This window comes from Mastigoproctus giganteus, chromosome 1, assembly GCF_048544385.1.
Source record: "Mastigoproctus giganteus isolate SK-2022 chromosome 1, ASM4854438v1, whole genome shotgun sequence".
Classification (NCBI taxonomy): domain Eukaryota; kingdom Metazoa; phylum Arthropoda; class Arachnida; order Uropygi; family Thelyphonidae; genus Mastigoproctus; species Mastigoproctus giganteus.
This window is the reverse complement of record NC_143575.1, coordinates 274350368-274367934: the sequence shown is the minus strand read 5'-3', so window position 1 is coordinate 274367934 and position 17567 is coordinate 274350368. Positions and strand designations below refer to the sequence as shown.

Here is a 17567-nt window from a genome sequence, read left to right as displayed (position 1 = left end):
TTTCGACGAATTCGGCGTGCTTCAGCTTTCAGCCGTTTATAGTTTATAACGTTCTCCATTGTAGCATTTCGGCGAAAAGTGTTCCAAGCTTTGTTTTGTTTCCTTTTGGCAAGATAGCAGTCCCTTGTCCACCAATTATTATACCTTTGTTTCGTAAGGTTAACTTTCGGTATTGCGCTGGTAGCAGCTCCAAGTAATTGTTCTACTATATGTCTAGTGGCATTATTAATAGATGCAGAAAGAATCAAATGGTTATCAAATTGCACTGTTTTCGAAAACTTTTCCCAGTTAGCTCTGTGAAAATTCCACGTAATTTTTTGGTTAGATGTATAGTTTGTATCCGTCTGTATTTCACAAATTATAGGAAAGTGATCGCTGTTGTGAAGGTCAGTTAATACTGTCCAATCAAAGCTAGGATAAATGGACGAGGAACATATGGACAGATCCAGAGCAGAGCTAGAACCTGTAGGCAAGTGGATATAAGTATGCACACCGGTATTCAGTAGTGTTAAGTGATGGTTATCAAGTAGAGTTTTGATCATCCTCCCTCTACGATCCATGTTCGGGGAACCCCACAAAGGATGAGCATTCAGATCACCTAGAAAGCATACAGGTTGGGGTAGTTGATTATGTAAATTATCAAGTTCTGCAATGGAACATGAAACGTTTGGTGGAATATAAATGGAGACAAGAGTGAGATTAATCCCAAGAACAATACGAACGGCTATTGCTTCTAGATTTGTAGAAAGCTGAACGGGTTTCGATGGTACATTACTACGAACTAATATTGCTACTCCTCCTCTTGCTGGAGAATCAGAACATCTGTCACGTCTATATAGTGTATACCGTGAGAAGTGTGGGCTATAATTTGATGATAAATAAGTTTCCTGTAGACAAATACATGCAGGATCATGCTGGTGCATTAGGTATTTTAATTCGTCAAGATTACTTCTTAGTCCTCTACAATTCCATTGAATAATTTTCTGCATTACTTGGGTTCAGGTTAGATGGATTGGTCTGATCGTTTGTTTTTCCCTCGATCCTGTTTATATTTCTCTCGTTTTGAAAAGACTGGGCGAGTAATATCCATCTCATCATCAGCATGAAGCATGAGAACAGCATCATCATTGTCTAATTTCTCATCGGTTTCCATGGTTCGTTCAGTTGGTTTATTTTGTGTACGATGAACATCTTTCTCCTTTAATAATGTGCCCGAGTTTGGAACGTCTTGTTGTGGCTTGGATGGCTTTGTATTAGTAGAATTTGATGGACTCTTTGTCTTTGTTGCTGTTAGTGTCTCACCATCCGCAAGGATGGATCTAGCCCATTGAATAAGAGATAATTTAGGAGGAATAGTAATATAAGTCTGTGTAGAAAATTCTTTAGTGTTTTTAACTGCATTGGAATATGTTTTGGCAGGGATCACATTTAATATTTGTTTACGTGCCTCTTGGTAAGATACATTTTTCTCTACCTTGTACTTCATTATTTTCTTTCCCGTTTTCCATAATTCGCAAGTTCTAGAATATGCGGGGTGAGTACCCTGGCAATTGGGACACTTTGGCGTAGCTGCTGTACATTCAGTTTGGGAATGGTCTGATGAGCCACACAGGGGACAGATTGTCTTACCTTGGCATGCTGTTTGAGAATGACCATACTTCTGGCATTTAAAGCATCTAAGTGGATTTGGTATATATGGTCGGATCTTACAGGAAAGGTAGCCAGCTTTTACTGATTCTGGTAGATTCAGACTGCTGAAGGTAAGGATAACATTTCTTGTGGGTGTAAGGACACCATCTTGTTTGGTCATAATTCTTTTAGCACCGACAACACGTTGTGCTTTAAGTTCTTCGGCAATTTCTTCCTCAGAAACATTAAGGAGGTCCCATTCCGAGATGACTCCCTTTGAGGTGTTTAAACTTCTGTGCGGGGTTACCGAAATGGGAAGGCCTCCGAAGGTCGTTTGCTTCAGGAGTTGTCTAGAATGACTGGGATGGGAAGTCTCTATAAGAAGATCTCCTGAGCGAAGGCGTTTGACAATTTTGGGAGTACCTGCTACAGCCTCTATGCTTTTCTGCACAAGAAATGGCGATAAGCTACTAAGAGGTTTCGTTGATAACGAGTGTACAATTAGAAAAGCAGGTAGGTCATGTGAAGAATCATCTTTTTTGATTCTTTTTGCTTGAGATGACTCAAGTTCATGCGAGCACGTTGGCTCTACAGTTGGTGATATTAATGGATCCATATTTGCTCCTTTTCGCCCTGAGTATTAGATTAATACTCAGACTACCAGCCCCGCCACGTGGAGGCAGGAGCGGTGCCACCAGTGACCAAGCGATAAGAGATTAGTGGTTAGTGTGTTAGAGAAATTGGTTATATATATATAAATATAAAAGAAAGGGTCTTTCCTTCCTTGATATGAAGCTTAGTTCTTTATTTAGAAAAAGCCAAAATTAAATAATTTTATAAATAAAGAGGGTTTTAACAATCTCTACAATCTGTCGCTTAGAGAAAAAACGCTTTCAAATCACTTTGGAAATATCGCTATGATCACTCGCTTGGCACTCGGGGCCGCAAGTATACATGCACCTGTTCTTTTTCTTAGCTACCCTAACACAACCCATGTGTTTACTTGTACCCCAATGATTCCCAGCAGTCTCTGAAATATCCTGCATCTTATTTTCCAGGCTGCTGCTCATTCCAATAGAAGCAGTGCAAGAATCACTTTCACCTCTGCCAGTGGCTACTGTTAATCTATTAGTCCTTGTATCCCCCCTCTCTAGCAGTTTTCCGACCCTCCTAACACTGCCTCGATAGCATCAGCAAACATTCTTGCACCCTTTCTATTTAAGTGTATCCCATCCCTGTAGAAGCAGTCTCTCCTGTTAACAGAGCAGGCTGAAAAAAATTCTACCCCTTGAGCCTTGCACAATCTTTCCAGGGCCGAATTGATCGACAAGGCTCTCATCATTAGTAGAAGCACAAGATGCAAAAAAGCAAGCTTATGCAGCATCAGCCAAAAAAAAACCCTTCCACTTCACCCCTCCATTCGTTCCCAAAGCCTGTCCAGCTCAGTTTTAAATTTATTTATTTAGGCTAACAACTTCCACAACAAAAGATGGAAGTCTGTTCTACCAATCAACTATCCGTTGGCTAAAGGCAAATTTCCGCACATCTATTCTACAACTGTCTTTTCTCAACTTGAAACCATGCCCTCTCAGATTCTTAATCTGGGCAAGAGGAAGAATCCCATCAGCTTGCTCAACTCATTCAAGGCTTTATACACTTTAATCAGATCACCTCACAGGTGCCTACTCTCCAGGCACTGCAATTAGCAGAACTTAAGCCTTTCTTCGTAAGAGCACCCCTTTGTTCCCATTACAAATCTTGTTGCCCTTCTTTATACTCTTTCTAGGAACTCTACATTCTTCCTAAAATGGGGTCTCCAGACCTGTGCACAGTACTCTAGGTGTGTCCTGATCATTGCCTTGTATAACAGGATAATCACCTCCCGATGCCTGCTAGCAAAATTCCTATATACAATTTACAAGACTCCATTCATTCCAAATATTCGTCTAGTTCTGCCTTGAATTTATTTAAGCTATCAACTTCCACAACAACAGATGGAAGTTTCTTCAGCAATCAACAACCCACTGGCTAAAGACAAACTTCTACACATCAATTCTACAACTGTCTTTCCTCATTTTGCATCTATGCCTGCTTAGGTTTGTAATCTGAGCAAGTTGAATGCTGAAGTTTGCAGATGATACAAAGGTTGCCAGTGTTGTTAATGGCAGTAATGACAGTATGCTACTGTATATGGATAGCAGTAACTCCAAAGCAATGTGCCAACTGTGTGATGTTACACTCCAAGTAGTGTAACAAAAAGAGACCTGGGGGGGGGGGTAATTGTGCAGTCATATGACGTTTTTTGAGCAGTGCAGACAGGCTGCCAGAGTAGGTCATGGGGTTTTGTCAACGATATACAGGAATTTTGCTAGTAGGGATAAGGAGGTGATTATAGCCATGTATAAGGCAATGGTCAGGCCACACCTTGAGTACTGCATACAAGTCTGGAAGCCTCATTTTAGAAGGAATGTAGAGTTGCTAGAACGAGTACAGAGAAGAGCCACAAGACTGGTGAGGGGAACAAATGGGTACTCTTATGAAGGTTTAAGTTTTGTAAATTGCAGCATCTGGAGACTGGGCACCTGCGAGGTGATATGACTAAGGTGTATAAGGTCTTTGAATGGATTGAGCAGGCTCAATGCTGATGGGATTCTTCCTCTTGCTCAGCTTACAAACCTGAGGAGGCATAAATTAAAATTGAGAAAAGATAGCTGTCGAATAGCTGTGCAGAAATTTGACTTTACCCAGTAGGTAGTTTATTGCTGGAACAAACTTCCATCTGTCATTGTGAAAGTTGATAGTTGCAATAAATTCAAGAAGTGGACAAATGTTTGGAGCAAATGGATGGGTGAAATGAGATTTTTTTGGCTGATTCTGTATAATCTTGCTTTCTTGCATTATATGCCTCTACTAATGCTAATCCCATCAGCACAGAGCTTGCTGAAACCATTCAAGGCCTTATACATCTGAATCAGATCACCTCATAGGTGCCTCTCCATATGTTGCAATTTGCAGAACTTAAGCCTTTATTGGCAAGAGCCACCCTTTGTTCCTCTCAATCTCATTGCCCTTCTCTCTAATCGTCCAGCAGTTCTATAAGCCTTCCTAATATGAGGCCTTCAGACCTGTATGCAGTATTCAAAGTGTGGTCTGACCATTGCCTTATTTCAATAAATTCAAGATGTGGACAAACTTTTGGAGCAAATGGATGGGTGAAATGGGATTATTATTATTATTTTTTTTTTTTGGCTGATTCTGTATAATCTTACATCATATGCCTCTACTAATGCTAATCACATCAGCACCGAGCTTGCTCAAACCACATATTATGTGCTTTGTACCCACATATTATGATGTGGTTACAAAGGAACTGGATGCAAAATATTATTTTGATATTATATATTTGGATTCAGGAAAGCTTTTGACACTGTTGTGCATGGAAGACTACTGTACAAATTGGATAAAAGGATGGTTGAGTGGGAGAAGACAGAGGGTGGTAATAAATGGGTGCTGCTCTTCGTGGACTAATGTTATTAGTGGAGTCCCACAGGATTCGGTGTTGGGTACACTGTTGTTTTGTATATTTATCAATGATATTGATGAAGGTATATCAGGCTTAGAATCGAAGTTTGCAGATGATACAAAGGTTGGTAGGGTTGTTAATGACAGTAATGGCAGTGTGCTACTGCAACAGGATCTAGATAATTTGGGCAGATGGGCTAAGAAGTGGCAACTGAAGTTTAACCTTGACAAATGCAAAGTACTACATATGGGTAGAAGTAACCCTACAGAAACGTACCAACTGTGTGGTACTACACTTAGCATTAGCATTAGTAGAGGCATTTGATGCAAGAAAGCAAGCTTATGCAGCATCAGCCAAAAAAAAAAAAAAAAAAAAACCCACTTCCACTTCACCCCTCTGTTCGTTCAAAATACCTGTCCAGCTGAGCCTTAAACTTATTTAGGCTATCAACCTCCACCACAAGGGATGGAAGTCTGTTCCACCAACCAACCACCCGCTGGCTAAAGGCAAATTTCCACACGTCTATCCTACATCTGTCTTTCCTCAATTTGAATTTATGCCCTCTCAGGTGATTATTCTGAGCTAGAGGAAGAATCCCATCAGCATTGAGCATGCTTAAACCATTCAAGGCTTTATACACCTCTATCAGATCACCTCGCTGGTGCCTAGTCTCCAGACACTGGTATACAAAATTTGCTGGGATACAAAAAAACATCAGTTTTATTCAAGGACGTATACTACAAAAATACAGTAAATGTAAACAGAAATCCTTACCATATATTACCGCCAATCCAGTTTCGTGCAGATACCTCACACGCCGGCGTTTGAAAAACCAAATTGTACATACAGTTAACAAAAAAACTTAAGCCTTTCTTCGTAAGAGCACCCCTTTGTTCCATTTAAGGTGGTAGAAAATGAAAAAGACCTGGGAGTAATTGTGCAGGCAGATATAAAGTTTTCTGAGCAATGCAGACAGGCTGCCAGGGCAGGTCATGGGGTTTTGTCAATGATATATAAGAATTTTGATAGCAGGGAAAAGGAGGTGATTATCCCTCTGTATAAGGCAATGGTCAGGCCATGCCTTGAGTACTGCGTACAGGTCTGGAGGCCTCATTTTAGGAAGGATGTAGATTTGCTTGAGTGTGTACAGAGAAGGGCAACAAGATTGGTGAGGGGAATGAAGGGATCCTCTTACCAAGAGAGGCTCAAGTTCTCCAAATTGCAGTGGCTGGAGACTAGGCACATGCACGGTGATCTGACTGAGGTGTATAAGGCCTTGAATGGGTTGAGCACGCTGAATTCTGATGGGATCCTTCCACTTGTTCAGATTACGAACCTAAGGGGGCATAAATTGAAATTAAGAAAAGACAGATGTAGAATAGGCGTGTTGAAATTTGCCTTTAGCCAGCGGGTGGTTAATTGCTGGAACAAACTTCCATCTGTCGTCGTGGAAGTTGATAGGTTAAATAAATTTAAGGAGGAACTGGACAGGCATTTGTAGGGAATGGTGTGATTTTTTTTTTTTTTTTTTGGCTGATGCTGCATAAGCTCATACACTTGCTTTCTTGCATCACATGCCACTACTGCTGCTGCTGCTCCTCCTTCCCACCTGGCTACAGAGGTGCCTACATGCTACTACTACTTATACAAAGGGATAATCACTTCCTTATCCCTGCTAGCAAAATTCCTGTATATCATTGAGAAGACATGAGCCACTCTGGCAGCTTGTCTGCACTGCTCAGAAAACTTCATATCTGACTGCACAATTACCCTCAGGTCTTTCTCGTTCTCCAATAGCCTTAGTGTAGCACCGCACAGTTGGTATGTTATTCTCGGGTGAGTGCTTCCCATATGAAGTACTTTATCAATGTTAAACTTCAGATGCCACTTCTCAGCCCATCTGCCCAACTTTTCTAGATCCTGTTGCAGTAGCATATTGTCATTAACAACCCTGCCAACCGTCGTATCGTCTGCAAAATTGGACATTAAGCCTGATATATCCTCATCAATATCATTGATAAATACAGAAAACAACATTGGGACCAACACAGGAGAAAAAAAAAAAAAAAATGCTTAAATTACTCAGATAACTACATACTAAAAGAAGGATGCAATCACTGATTCCTTTTAATACGATTCGTTTTTATATTGTGATGTATCACTTCTTTTTAAATATATCAACAGAAATTGGGCATAGCTTGGATAAAGATGAAATTACTCGCCTTTTTCGAAAATATGAAATTCATCCATTATACAGAAAATTAGCTGAAGGTCTCTTTCTAAACTAAAACTATCAGAATTACTAGGATAATATTTTAAAAATAAATCAAATCAAATATTCCCTCAATGAACCCAAATTGGTAAAGGGAAACTGCATTTTTATTAATTAATATTATTTTAATTTTCTTCCGAAATATATTATCCTAGTTAATCACTCAACTGCGGGTTTAATTGCTGGGATACAAAAAAACATCAGTTTTATTCAAGGACGTATACTACAAAAATACAGTAAATGTAAACAGAAATCCTTACCATATATTACCGCCAATCCAGTTTCGTGCAGATACCTCACACGCCGGCGTTTGAAAAACCAAATTGTACATACAGTTAAAATTAACAAAAAAACGTAAGCTAATATATTAAGGGAGTCGAGCTGATGAAGTTGTTTCGCTTTTTCATCTAATCCAATATCTAGTGCATTTGCTTTAATCTCACGAACACTCCAGCAACATATGAAACTGTGGAGCACGATCTTCACGGCTTTGCCTGCCATTTTACCAGACGCCCACTAGCCTCGCACTGCTGCTGGCCAAGTTGACAGATTAACCTCAGGAGTTGCAACGGGAAGCTTCTGGATGCTTAAAAATTGCGCCAGTTAAATGATAGTGCTGATGCTTGAAGCTTTTCACATTTTGGATGTTGATACGAATTCCAATAAAGAAAAGTTTCCACAGCGTTCAAGATGGCAAAAACTCGTTTATCTTGTCGTTGCATGTTAAGAAATAAGATCGCAATAGCAGACACGCAGTTCCTCGTGACATCGTGATCGAATACCAGTGACATCACTAGCGATATAAGAAATAAGTGAAGGTGCTGCCTAAGGCAATTTTTAATTATCAAGATTATTGGAATTTATTATTATTTTTAATTCGTTCACACAATATACATTAGAGCCTTCCTTGGTGTACAAAAATTTTAAGTCGATTAAACAAAATACTTATATTTTTAAAAGTGTTTCTTAGAAATTCAACAAACGACACTTGTGCAAAATCACTCCTTAAAACGATTGATTTCCCATTGCTATTCTAATATTTGTGGAAAGTTGTTGGTTAAAAATCGTTGTTTTATATATGTTTATTTAATTAAATTTATGCTGCCCCAGAGGTTATTACAGAAGCTGTTTTCTCGGATAGCGCACACCCATCTTTTTTTCCATTTCCTTATTTGTCAACTGAGTTATAAACTAGGCCAAGTTAGAAGAGAGTTAACTTTGCGTGGGTGATTCGCGTAGTTGGGTGTATCAGAAAGCAGTTGACATCTGCTTCCAGTTTAGGTGGATTTTATATTATTTTATCAGTTCAGTCTTATCTATTAAACAGGTAAGGGGTTCTTATTATCAGCTTAATTGTGTACTCTGTGCGATGGTATTTGTGTTTTATCTCATTACTGTCTTGTCGTTTCTTCTCCTATCACGTTACTTTTCACGGTTATCAAGGATGAGCGTTTGCATATGCTAATTTACGTCTTCAGTAGTTTGTTTACAGTAGTACCTCACAATAAGCTTTATTATTTGTAAATATAATTGTGGCTTTGAGAAGAGAGGAAGTTAGATTAATATACAAAGTAATTTTTTGGAATTAAAAAATACAATACGTAGCAACTATTGAAGAAATAAGTGGCATACTACCGGAAATTTGGAAGACCATACTGCTTGTCAAAAAGAAACTTCATTCCATTTTGTGCAATACGAGTACTTCATGAAAGAAGTTTAAACAGAAATGAAAAAATGTGTGTGTGTATATATATATATATATCAGAATATTAGTAGACCGAATACGATATCTAAGTTTTTACCGCCGATTTCAGATAAATAACCATCAAAGTACGTTCTGGATGACAACCCTCATTCAATTGTCAAAGTTCTATAGAAGTTATTCCTTGGTTATTTTTTAGTAATAAGTATAGTATGTGAGGGATTGTGGATGTCGAGGGTTTTCACTGGAACGCACGAAGTTAATGTTCAGGCCAAATCAGTCTTCGACCTGCATGTGTAACATTTCAACAAAGTCAATTAATCTCCACCAAATAGATCCAAACTTCTTACATCATAACATCATACTAGTGGGCCTGTTAGTAACAATGGATACATTTTAAACTAAAAGCTGTCGTAGGCTGGAGCATAAACGAACAGATAGGCGTCTGTGTACTGCCACACCCCGTAGAGGAAAGACAGCTTCTTTGGTGTAAGCCTCTACAGCAGAACCTAGTGAATTATTTTTATTTTCATAGGATTTCGCTCATTTCATTTCTCCGAAATTACGTTCCAGCAATTAACCACCCGCTGGAAATCTGTCTTTAGCCAGCGGGTGGTTAATTGCTGGAACAAACTTCCATCTGTCGTTGTGGAAGCTGACAGGTTGAATAAATTTAAGGAGGAACTGGACAGGCATTTGGAAGGAATGGTGTGTTGTTTTTTTTTTTTTGGCTGATGCTGCATAAGCTCATACACTTGCTTTCTTGCATCACATGCCACTACTACTACTACATGCTCAAAATCTTTATTTTAGTCTGTCAAGCATATTGTGCCACAGTAGCTCTCCGTGTTCTATAAATCAAATTTCTTTGACTGCCACTTTTGTTTCTTAAATTGTAAGAAACAAAAGGAAAAACTGCATTTGCACAGGATATGTAAATATCCAAGACATTTGCACTTTATGGTAGATAATGTAAATAAATTTGTTAAATAGGTCTATGTGGAAATCCAATGCAATGTGCAATAATATTGACCTCATAATTTTTAAGTGTATACTGTATTCTTTCATAATATAAATGTTGATGTTTTCTTTTTCACATTATACTTGAGTGATTGATATGTCATATGTGTAATAATGATAAAATTGGTTACTATACTTGGGTGATTGATATGTTGTATGTGTAATGATGATAAAATTGGTCATCCATACATGTCTTCTTCAGTGCTAATTGTTTTAATGTAAATACTTTTGTTTCTTTATTAATATAATTAAACGTGTGATCTACAGATTTGCCAAAATGTCTGTTATTCCTTGCATGAATGGTTACTACACAACTGGACCCATTTTGTACTGTTCTCATGATCGTGAATAATCTATACATTCTTTAGTGTGACATTTTCTGGTGTATTTAAGTTCCTAACACTGCTGTGCGACAATCTCCTTTATGAAGCCCTATAGGAACTAACACAGGCTTACAGGTGGGGGCTTCAAAGTGTCTTCAAGTGGAGCTGGTATAATAGGTGACCCATGACCAATCCAACATTCTGGGAAACCTTCCTAAATATACTAATATTCTATTACAGTAAGGTGACCAGATCCTTAGTATTCCAATGAGAGACATCTGAGGGGGGGGGTTTTTCAACGCACCCTCTAGAAACAATATACACAATTTTTTATAAATAAAAAAATATTCACATACAAAATATAAATTAAATTCATATACTTCAGACTAAACTTATAAAGCAAAATATCACACTTCTTAAAAAATATATAGTCTATTTTTTTTTTTTTTTTCTGCAGAAAGGTTGAAATTTGGTATACGGTACCCTTGTGTTATGCAATGTAACGAACAGAAGGATGTGAACTGAGAAAAATAGTTGTAATTAGAAAGAAAAAAAAACCACTTTATTATTATTATTAGCCATATAGTGCAAGGAAGCCTGAGGCTTATGCTGCGCCAGCCAAAAAAAAAAAAATTTTTCTGAATTACCCTGAGAGAGAGAGAGAGAGAGAGAGAGAGAGAGAATCGCCAAGAAAAAGAAGAATGATGATATCCAGCTCAGGACCCTGGGTGTGCCAAGCCCATACTCACCAGATGGTTTTATTAGAGGTCATGTTTTTAATCGATTTTTGTTTAGTGAAAAAAGGTTTTTTTTTCTGTTAAACAATAATAATAAATACTTCTTTTAACAATAAAAACAACAGAAATTAAATATATTTTTCCGCTGGGTGAATTTTTTCTTAATAATTCTTCATTATTTGCTAATTCTTCACAAGAATTAACAAAATTGCACCTATTGCTTTCAGCATTTCTATGGTCAGTTGTGTTTTTGTTGACATCCACAACTTATTTACTACCGAAAAAATTCTTTTTCATTGTACCATTGGTTCCCGGAAAACATAATGCAAACAATTTTCATGATGTTTGCCATTAAGGATGGAGGCTGCATATCCAATCTGGGACGTTTTCCGAGATAGTTTGCGATGCGGGGAAAACAACTGAAATCTGCAAAGTCTGGTTACTTTACATTACAGTGACTGTGTAATGCACTGGTGCTCTGTCAGTTGTATCTAAGCATGCTGCAAAACTAGTTACATGTGCTGATTGATGGCAGTATCAAAGAAATAAGATCCAACAGTCATTTGCTATCCACCTCAGCCCATATTGTGGCATGCAGAGGATTATTTTCCAATTCTTCAGCCAAATTACAGTGTCTGGAGACTAGGCACCTGCGAGGTGAACTGATTAGGGCCACCATAGCCTAGTGGTTAGCCGTGCGGAAGCATAAGTACACGTGCCTTGAGTGACCGGTGTTCAAGCCCGTGACTGCTGAATACGGTGCTGTATCTTGTGAACTCCTCTGACCGTTTGGTCATCCTGGAGTATAAACAGAAAATTTATTTATTTAATGAGGTGTATAAGGCCTTGAATGGTTTGAGCACGCTCAATGCTGATGGGATTCTTTCTCTTGCTCAGATTACTCATCTAAGGGGACATAAATTTAAATTGAAGAAAGACAGTTATAGAATAGATGTGCAGAAATTTACCTTTAGCAAGCAGGTGATTGATTGCTGGAACGAACTTCCATCTGTCGTAGAAGTTGACAGCTTAAATAAATTCAAGGCAGAATTAGACAAACATTTTAGAGCAAATGGATGGATGAAATGAGGTTTTTTTTTTTTTTTTTTTGGCTGATGCTGTATAACGGGTCGGCAACCTGTGGCTCGCAAGCTGCATGTTGTTCTTTGAACATGTAACTGCGTCTCTTTAACTTTTAGCCCACATGTACAACAAGCGATGTATTTTTGCGAGCAAATATTTTCAAACATGAACTATATTAAAAAGAAACTGTGAATAATGCATGTCTCTCAGCATGTTTAAAAATGAAGATTATGGCATACTCGCCTGATGTTGGGAGACTCACTCAAGAAATTCAACAGCAAAAGTCACATTAATTCAAACCTAATTGGATGTTTGTTATGTTTTTTCAGTATTAATAAATAATATTTCAAAAAAATATTTTTTTAAAAAAAAACACCTCTCCGCTCTTCCATTTTCTTAAAATGCTCCTCTCTCCCATCCCAGCTTGAACTGAGGTGTGGCTTTTCGGATTTTTTTCTTTTTTTTAATTAAATCAAAAATGGCTCTTCACTCAAAAAAGGTTGCCAACCCCCACTGTATACGCTTGCTTTCTTGCATCATATGCCTCTGCTAATGCTAAATGAGAGTTCTCCTTGGATGGAACACAGTTTCACAACTCAAGCTTTGGAATTGCACATCATCAATAAAGATACCTTCATTGCATTTCAGTATTTGTGTCAAATGTACTAATCACCTTCACACAGCATGCATCCTGTTTGCAGTTCATATTATTGCCTTAATTCCTGACTGAATGCTTCATATGCTTTTGCATTGTCGAATAAGATATTCCACAGATCGTTTGTCTGTTGTCTTCCTTACCTGGCTACATATTTTTCAATGAATTTGCACTGCTGAACTTTATTTGATGGATTTCTAGTTCTTGACTTTTTTTTATTACATTGCAAAGATTGTTCCCATTGCAGGCATGGCTGCTTTGGCAAAGCCACTTTCCAGAAACATTGCTGTAAATTGACTTTCACTGTTGTCACTAGAACTCAGCAGTTACAGCATGGAACAATGGATTATTCCATGCTGTAATTTGGATGCTGAACACGTGTTTCGAGAGAGAGAGAGATTTGTGTTACGTGTTTTATTTCAAAACATGCTAAAGCATTGGGATGAAGAATGATGTTCAAATAGAAATTATTATTAATTTTTATAATTATTAGCATATGGTGCAAGGAAGCCTGAGGGCTTATGCTGCACCAGCAAAAAAAAAAAAAATCCTAAGTTACTGAGAGAGAGAAGTAGAAAGGAATCACCAAGAAAGAGAAGAATGATGATATCCAGCTCAGGACCCTGGGTGTGCCAAGCTCATATTCACCAGATGTGAGCCCCTGGGTTAATATAATCTATTAGCAAGGTAAAAGTCTGTTCCAGCACTTGTTAGATATAGTTTAGGGATTTGTGTATTAGGTAATGCTTGGGATTCAATAGAGGTCTATTGTTTACAGTAGTACCCAACAACAAGCTTTATTATTTGTAAATATAATTGTGGCTTTGAGAAAAGAGGAAACAACTTATGATTATCTCTGCTTCAAACATTACCTAATATAGCAGACTCTTGATTAACCGGAACACTTCAGGACTCCAAATTAAGAAGAAAAGAAAATCAACCAGAAATCAAAAAAATACAAGTAATAACTAGAATAGGTATAAACAGATATTTTGCAAGTCATAAATAAGCAATAAGTGGCATTTTAAGTCATCATTGGGAGATTAGTGTATCTATTATCTTGCAATCCCAACTGTCTCGCCTTCCGCTCAAAAAAAACTAATCAACTGTTTAGTTTGTTTTTGTGCGTTGCGTCGATTGTTGTGTTCTGCAGCAGCACAAAAGGACAAATTTTTGTTTCATTATTTATGTCAGGGATGTCGGAATTTTTTTTATAATATTTTTTTTTAAACAAAAACTTGAAATTATTCAAAAGTTTGAAAACGGTGCATCTGTTAAATTTCTAAGGAATCATTATAATAAGGATGTATCAAAATGGCCAAACATTAACAAGTAGTGTGTGAAATTCAGATTTGTCAATATTAATATAGTAGCAATATGTTATTAGTCATTCCCGAGTTACGTAAAACTCAACGAAGTAAGAAGTCCTGGAACATATCTCTTACGTATGTTGGGGAATTTTGTATTTTTGGATTATCCGGGATTTGTTTGTTACCATTTATCCCGGAAAATCGAGAGTCTACTGTACCATCACCTTAAAACAGATGCTTTACTAGATGTGATCATTCATAGTGCACTGTGCTGTTATTAGTGATAAAACTATAAATCCTAGACCATCTCAACCAGATTGCCTAATGTCTCCATGTGATATTTAACAACTATTTCAAATCAGAACCTTTTGATTTTATTAAAATCGGATGAACAGAAATCTGGCAGTTATTTCTTTTTTCTTTATAATTTGTATATAAAAAAGAAAATAATAGATTAAATGCAGTATTGCTAGTATTAGCACTAATAGTGGCAAATTATGCAAGAAATCAAGACCTATGCCTGCCTTCCTCTGAGCAAGAGGAAGGATCCCATCCACATGGAGCTTACTCGATCCATTCAAAACCTTAAACACCTCAATAAGATCTCTTTGCAGATGCCTGTCTCCAGGCACTGCAGTTTGCAGAACTAAAACCTCTCCTGGTAAGAGTACCCTTTTGTTCCTTTCACTGGTATAACTTAAGGGGAAACTCTTGAGGCCTGTTAACTTTTCAACCCTTATTCAAGAGGTCTTAAAGAATTCCTCTGCTAATGGGATCAGAATTTAGACCTCTTGAAGTTAGTATTAGTAGTGTTGGGGGGAGGAAAAGGACTCCCCACATCATATCTCCAACCCCTGTTGCAATTTGTCTAGTTCCTTATATTTATTCAATCTACCTACTTCCACAACCAGATGGAAGTTTGCTCCAGCAATTAACATGCTGACTGAAAGCAAATCTCTGTACATTTGTCCTGCATCCTTCCTCAGTTTAAATGTATGCCCAGTTGTGTTTAAGCAAGAGGAAAGATACCATCAGTGTTTAGCTTACTCAATCCATTCAAAACCTTAAACACATTAATCTGATCTCTTTGCAAGTGTCTATAAGATTTGAACTCAGGTCTTTTCTACCCGGTGTGGGGAGGATGGCAATTCCATCAAATGTGCTGGGAAGGTTTTGATGATATGATTATTGAAGCCCATGGGGGGGGCACCTCCGTAGCCAGGTGGGAAGGAGCAGCAGTGCGTAGCACACGCTTCTTGATTAGACCGGGGTTCGAGCCCATCACCACCAAATACGGACGATGCGGAAAGGTCAGGGAATGACCACTGCATATCCAGGAGCAATATGGCTTTAGTTGCTAATGCTCCTAAAAAAAAAAAAAAAAAAAAAACCAAGCCCATGAGGGCTTCAATAATCATATCATCAAAACTTTCCCCTCCTACCCACTTAGTACATTCTACTGTCGCACCGATTCCATTTTATGCCAGTTCGACCATATTTCCTGGATCAGCTGACTCTGGCTATACATTTTTTTTTCAATATGCATTTAATGTTGACTGTTTTACTTCTTTGAGTGATAAAGCTGATACAGTCCACAATTGAAAAATGTTTCCCTGCCTCCATCACTTCAATAGATTTGGAAACAGTTTTTTTCCAAAATCCATTGTAACAAGATTTTCTGATGTAATGAGTTTTAAAGGTAAATATAATGCCGTGATCTAATGGGTGAATTACAGAAGTTGTAATTCATGGTAGGAACATTACTTCAACATTTGGATGATGCAGATCTTTTGGATGGCCTGGCGCATTATCCAATAGTAATAAAACTTTGAAATCTAGATTTTTTTTCTTTTTTTCACAAGTTCAATAGCACAGAACCTAACATGGGGACTTCCCAACAAAATAAAATATGGGATTTCCTAATATTTTTATTTTATTATTTATTTATTATTTTTTTTTTTCATGATGACTAGGGAATCAACAGCTGGGATTTGCAAAAAAATAATGGAAATGGTGAAAAATTACATCCAGTATAATAGCAGGATTTTCTCCATACAAAAACTCAAAAATACCATGTTATGTGAAGTTTGCTGATTCTCTGTGTTATAAAAGTATGGTGTTGTGTGAGGATTGCTGCAATTTATCAATCGTTTTAGAGTTAAACCGTATTGTAGAAGTACCATGTTATACATGGGTTGCCTGTACTTCATATTTTTGGCATTTTTTTTTTTTTTTTTTTTCTATTTTCAAAATACTTAATATATTACAGGCATATGGTATTAACTTCTTTTTCTACTAATACTTACTTAGCCAGAGCCATCTCTAAGAGGTTGGTTCATTATGCACCTAGCTTGCCTGAATATTCTGCTCTTCTGTTTTCTGTCCATTGAGCTATTAGTGTAACACGGGCAATATGGACAATCTTACTTTCCTTTCCTCTGTGCTATCTTCACCTCATTTTATTCATTACTTTTCCTCTCCCTTACCGTGCTTTATTTCCTTTCCCAATACCATATGCCTGCTTCTTTATCTAATTTTACTTACAAGATTGCTCCTTTATCTAATTTTTAAATGAAAAATTATTTGTATATCACCAACCTACTATTACTCTAGATTTTAACTGTTTCTGCACACATTGATTTATTAATTTTAATTTTTAAAAAATTTTATTTCTTATTTAATTACCTTAATTTTATTGTGAACACTGCATTGGGACTATCCTACCAGTTTTATCGAAGATTTTACTGTTTTCGTCCTCCTTTTTAGTAAACAAATTTTTTTTTTTTTTTTTTTTTTTTGCATGCACTCTATATAAAGTTTCCTTTAAATATTTTTCTTCCATAACTATGTGTAAGCATAGAAATGCAGTTTATTGATACATGATCAGATGAAGTACCAGCATTATGTATCAGTCTTTTATAGCATGCATCAAATATTTTAACTTTTATATTTTTATTTTAGCATTAGCATTAGTAGAAGCATTTGATGCAAGAAAGCAAGCTTATGCAGCATCAGCCAAAAAAAAAAAAAAAACCACTTCACCCCTCTGTTCGTTCAAAATATCCGTCCAGCTGAGCCTTAAACTTATTTAGGCTATCAACTTCCACGACAAGGGATGGAAGTCTGTTCCACCAACCAACCACCCGCTGGCTAAAGGCAAATTTCCACACGTCTATCCTACATCTGTCTTTCCTCAATTTGAATTTATGCCCTCTCAGGTGATTATTCTGAGCAAGAGGAAGAATCCCATCAGCATTGAGCATGCTCAAACCATTCAAGGCTTTATACACCTCTATCAGATCACCTCGCCGGT

General features: G+C 37.3%; 2 protein-coding genes across 3 annotated transcripts in view; one reads left to right on the top strand and one right to left on the bottom strand.

Annotated features, from left to right (window-relative positions):
• The window catches only part of Nhe3 (Na[+]/H[+] hydrogen exchanger 3), a 330876-nt gene extending 322671 nt beyond the window's left edge, over positions 1–8205 (bottom strand). The window contains exon 1 of the mRNA XM_090377696.1: positions 7685–8205. Coding sequence (XP_090233822.1) covers positions 7685–7925 — 241 coding nt within the window. The 5' untranslated portion in view covers positions 7926–8205. The remainder of the gene's footprint in view (positions 1–7684) is intronic.
• Positions 8206–8646: 441 nt separating this feature from the next.
• Positions 8647–17567, top strand: part of stck (LIM zinc finger domain containing stck) — a 144709-nt gene continuing 135788 nt past the window's right edge. For both annotated transcript variants that reach the window (XM_090386567.1, XM_090386558.1), the window contains exon 1: positions 8647–8751. The gene's annotated coding sequence lies outside the window, so the exon portion shown is untranslated. The remainder of the gene's footprint in view (positions 8752–17567) is intronic.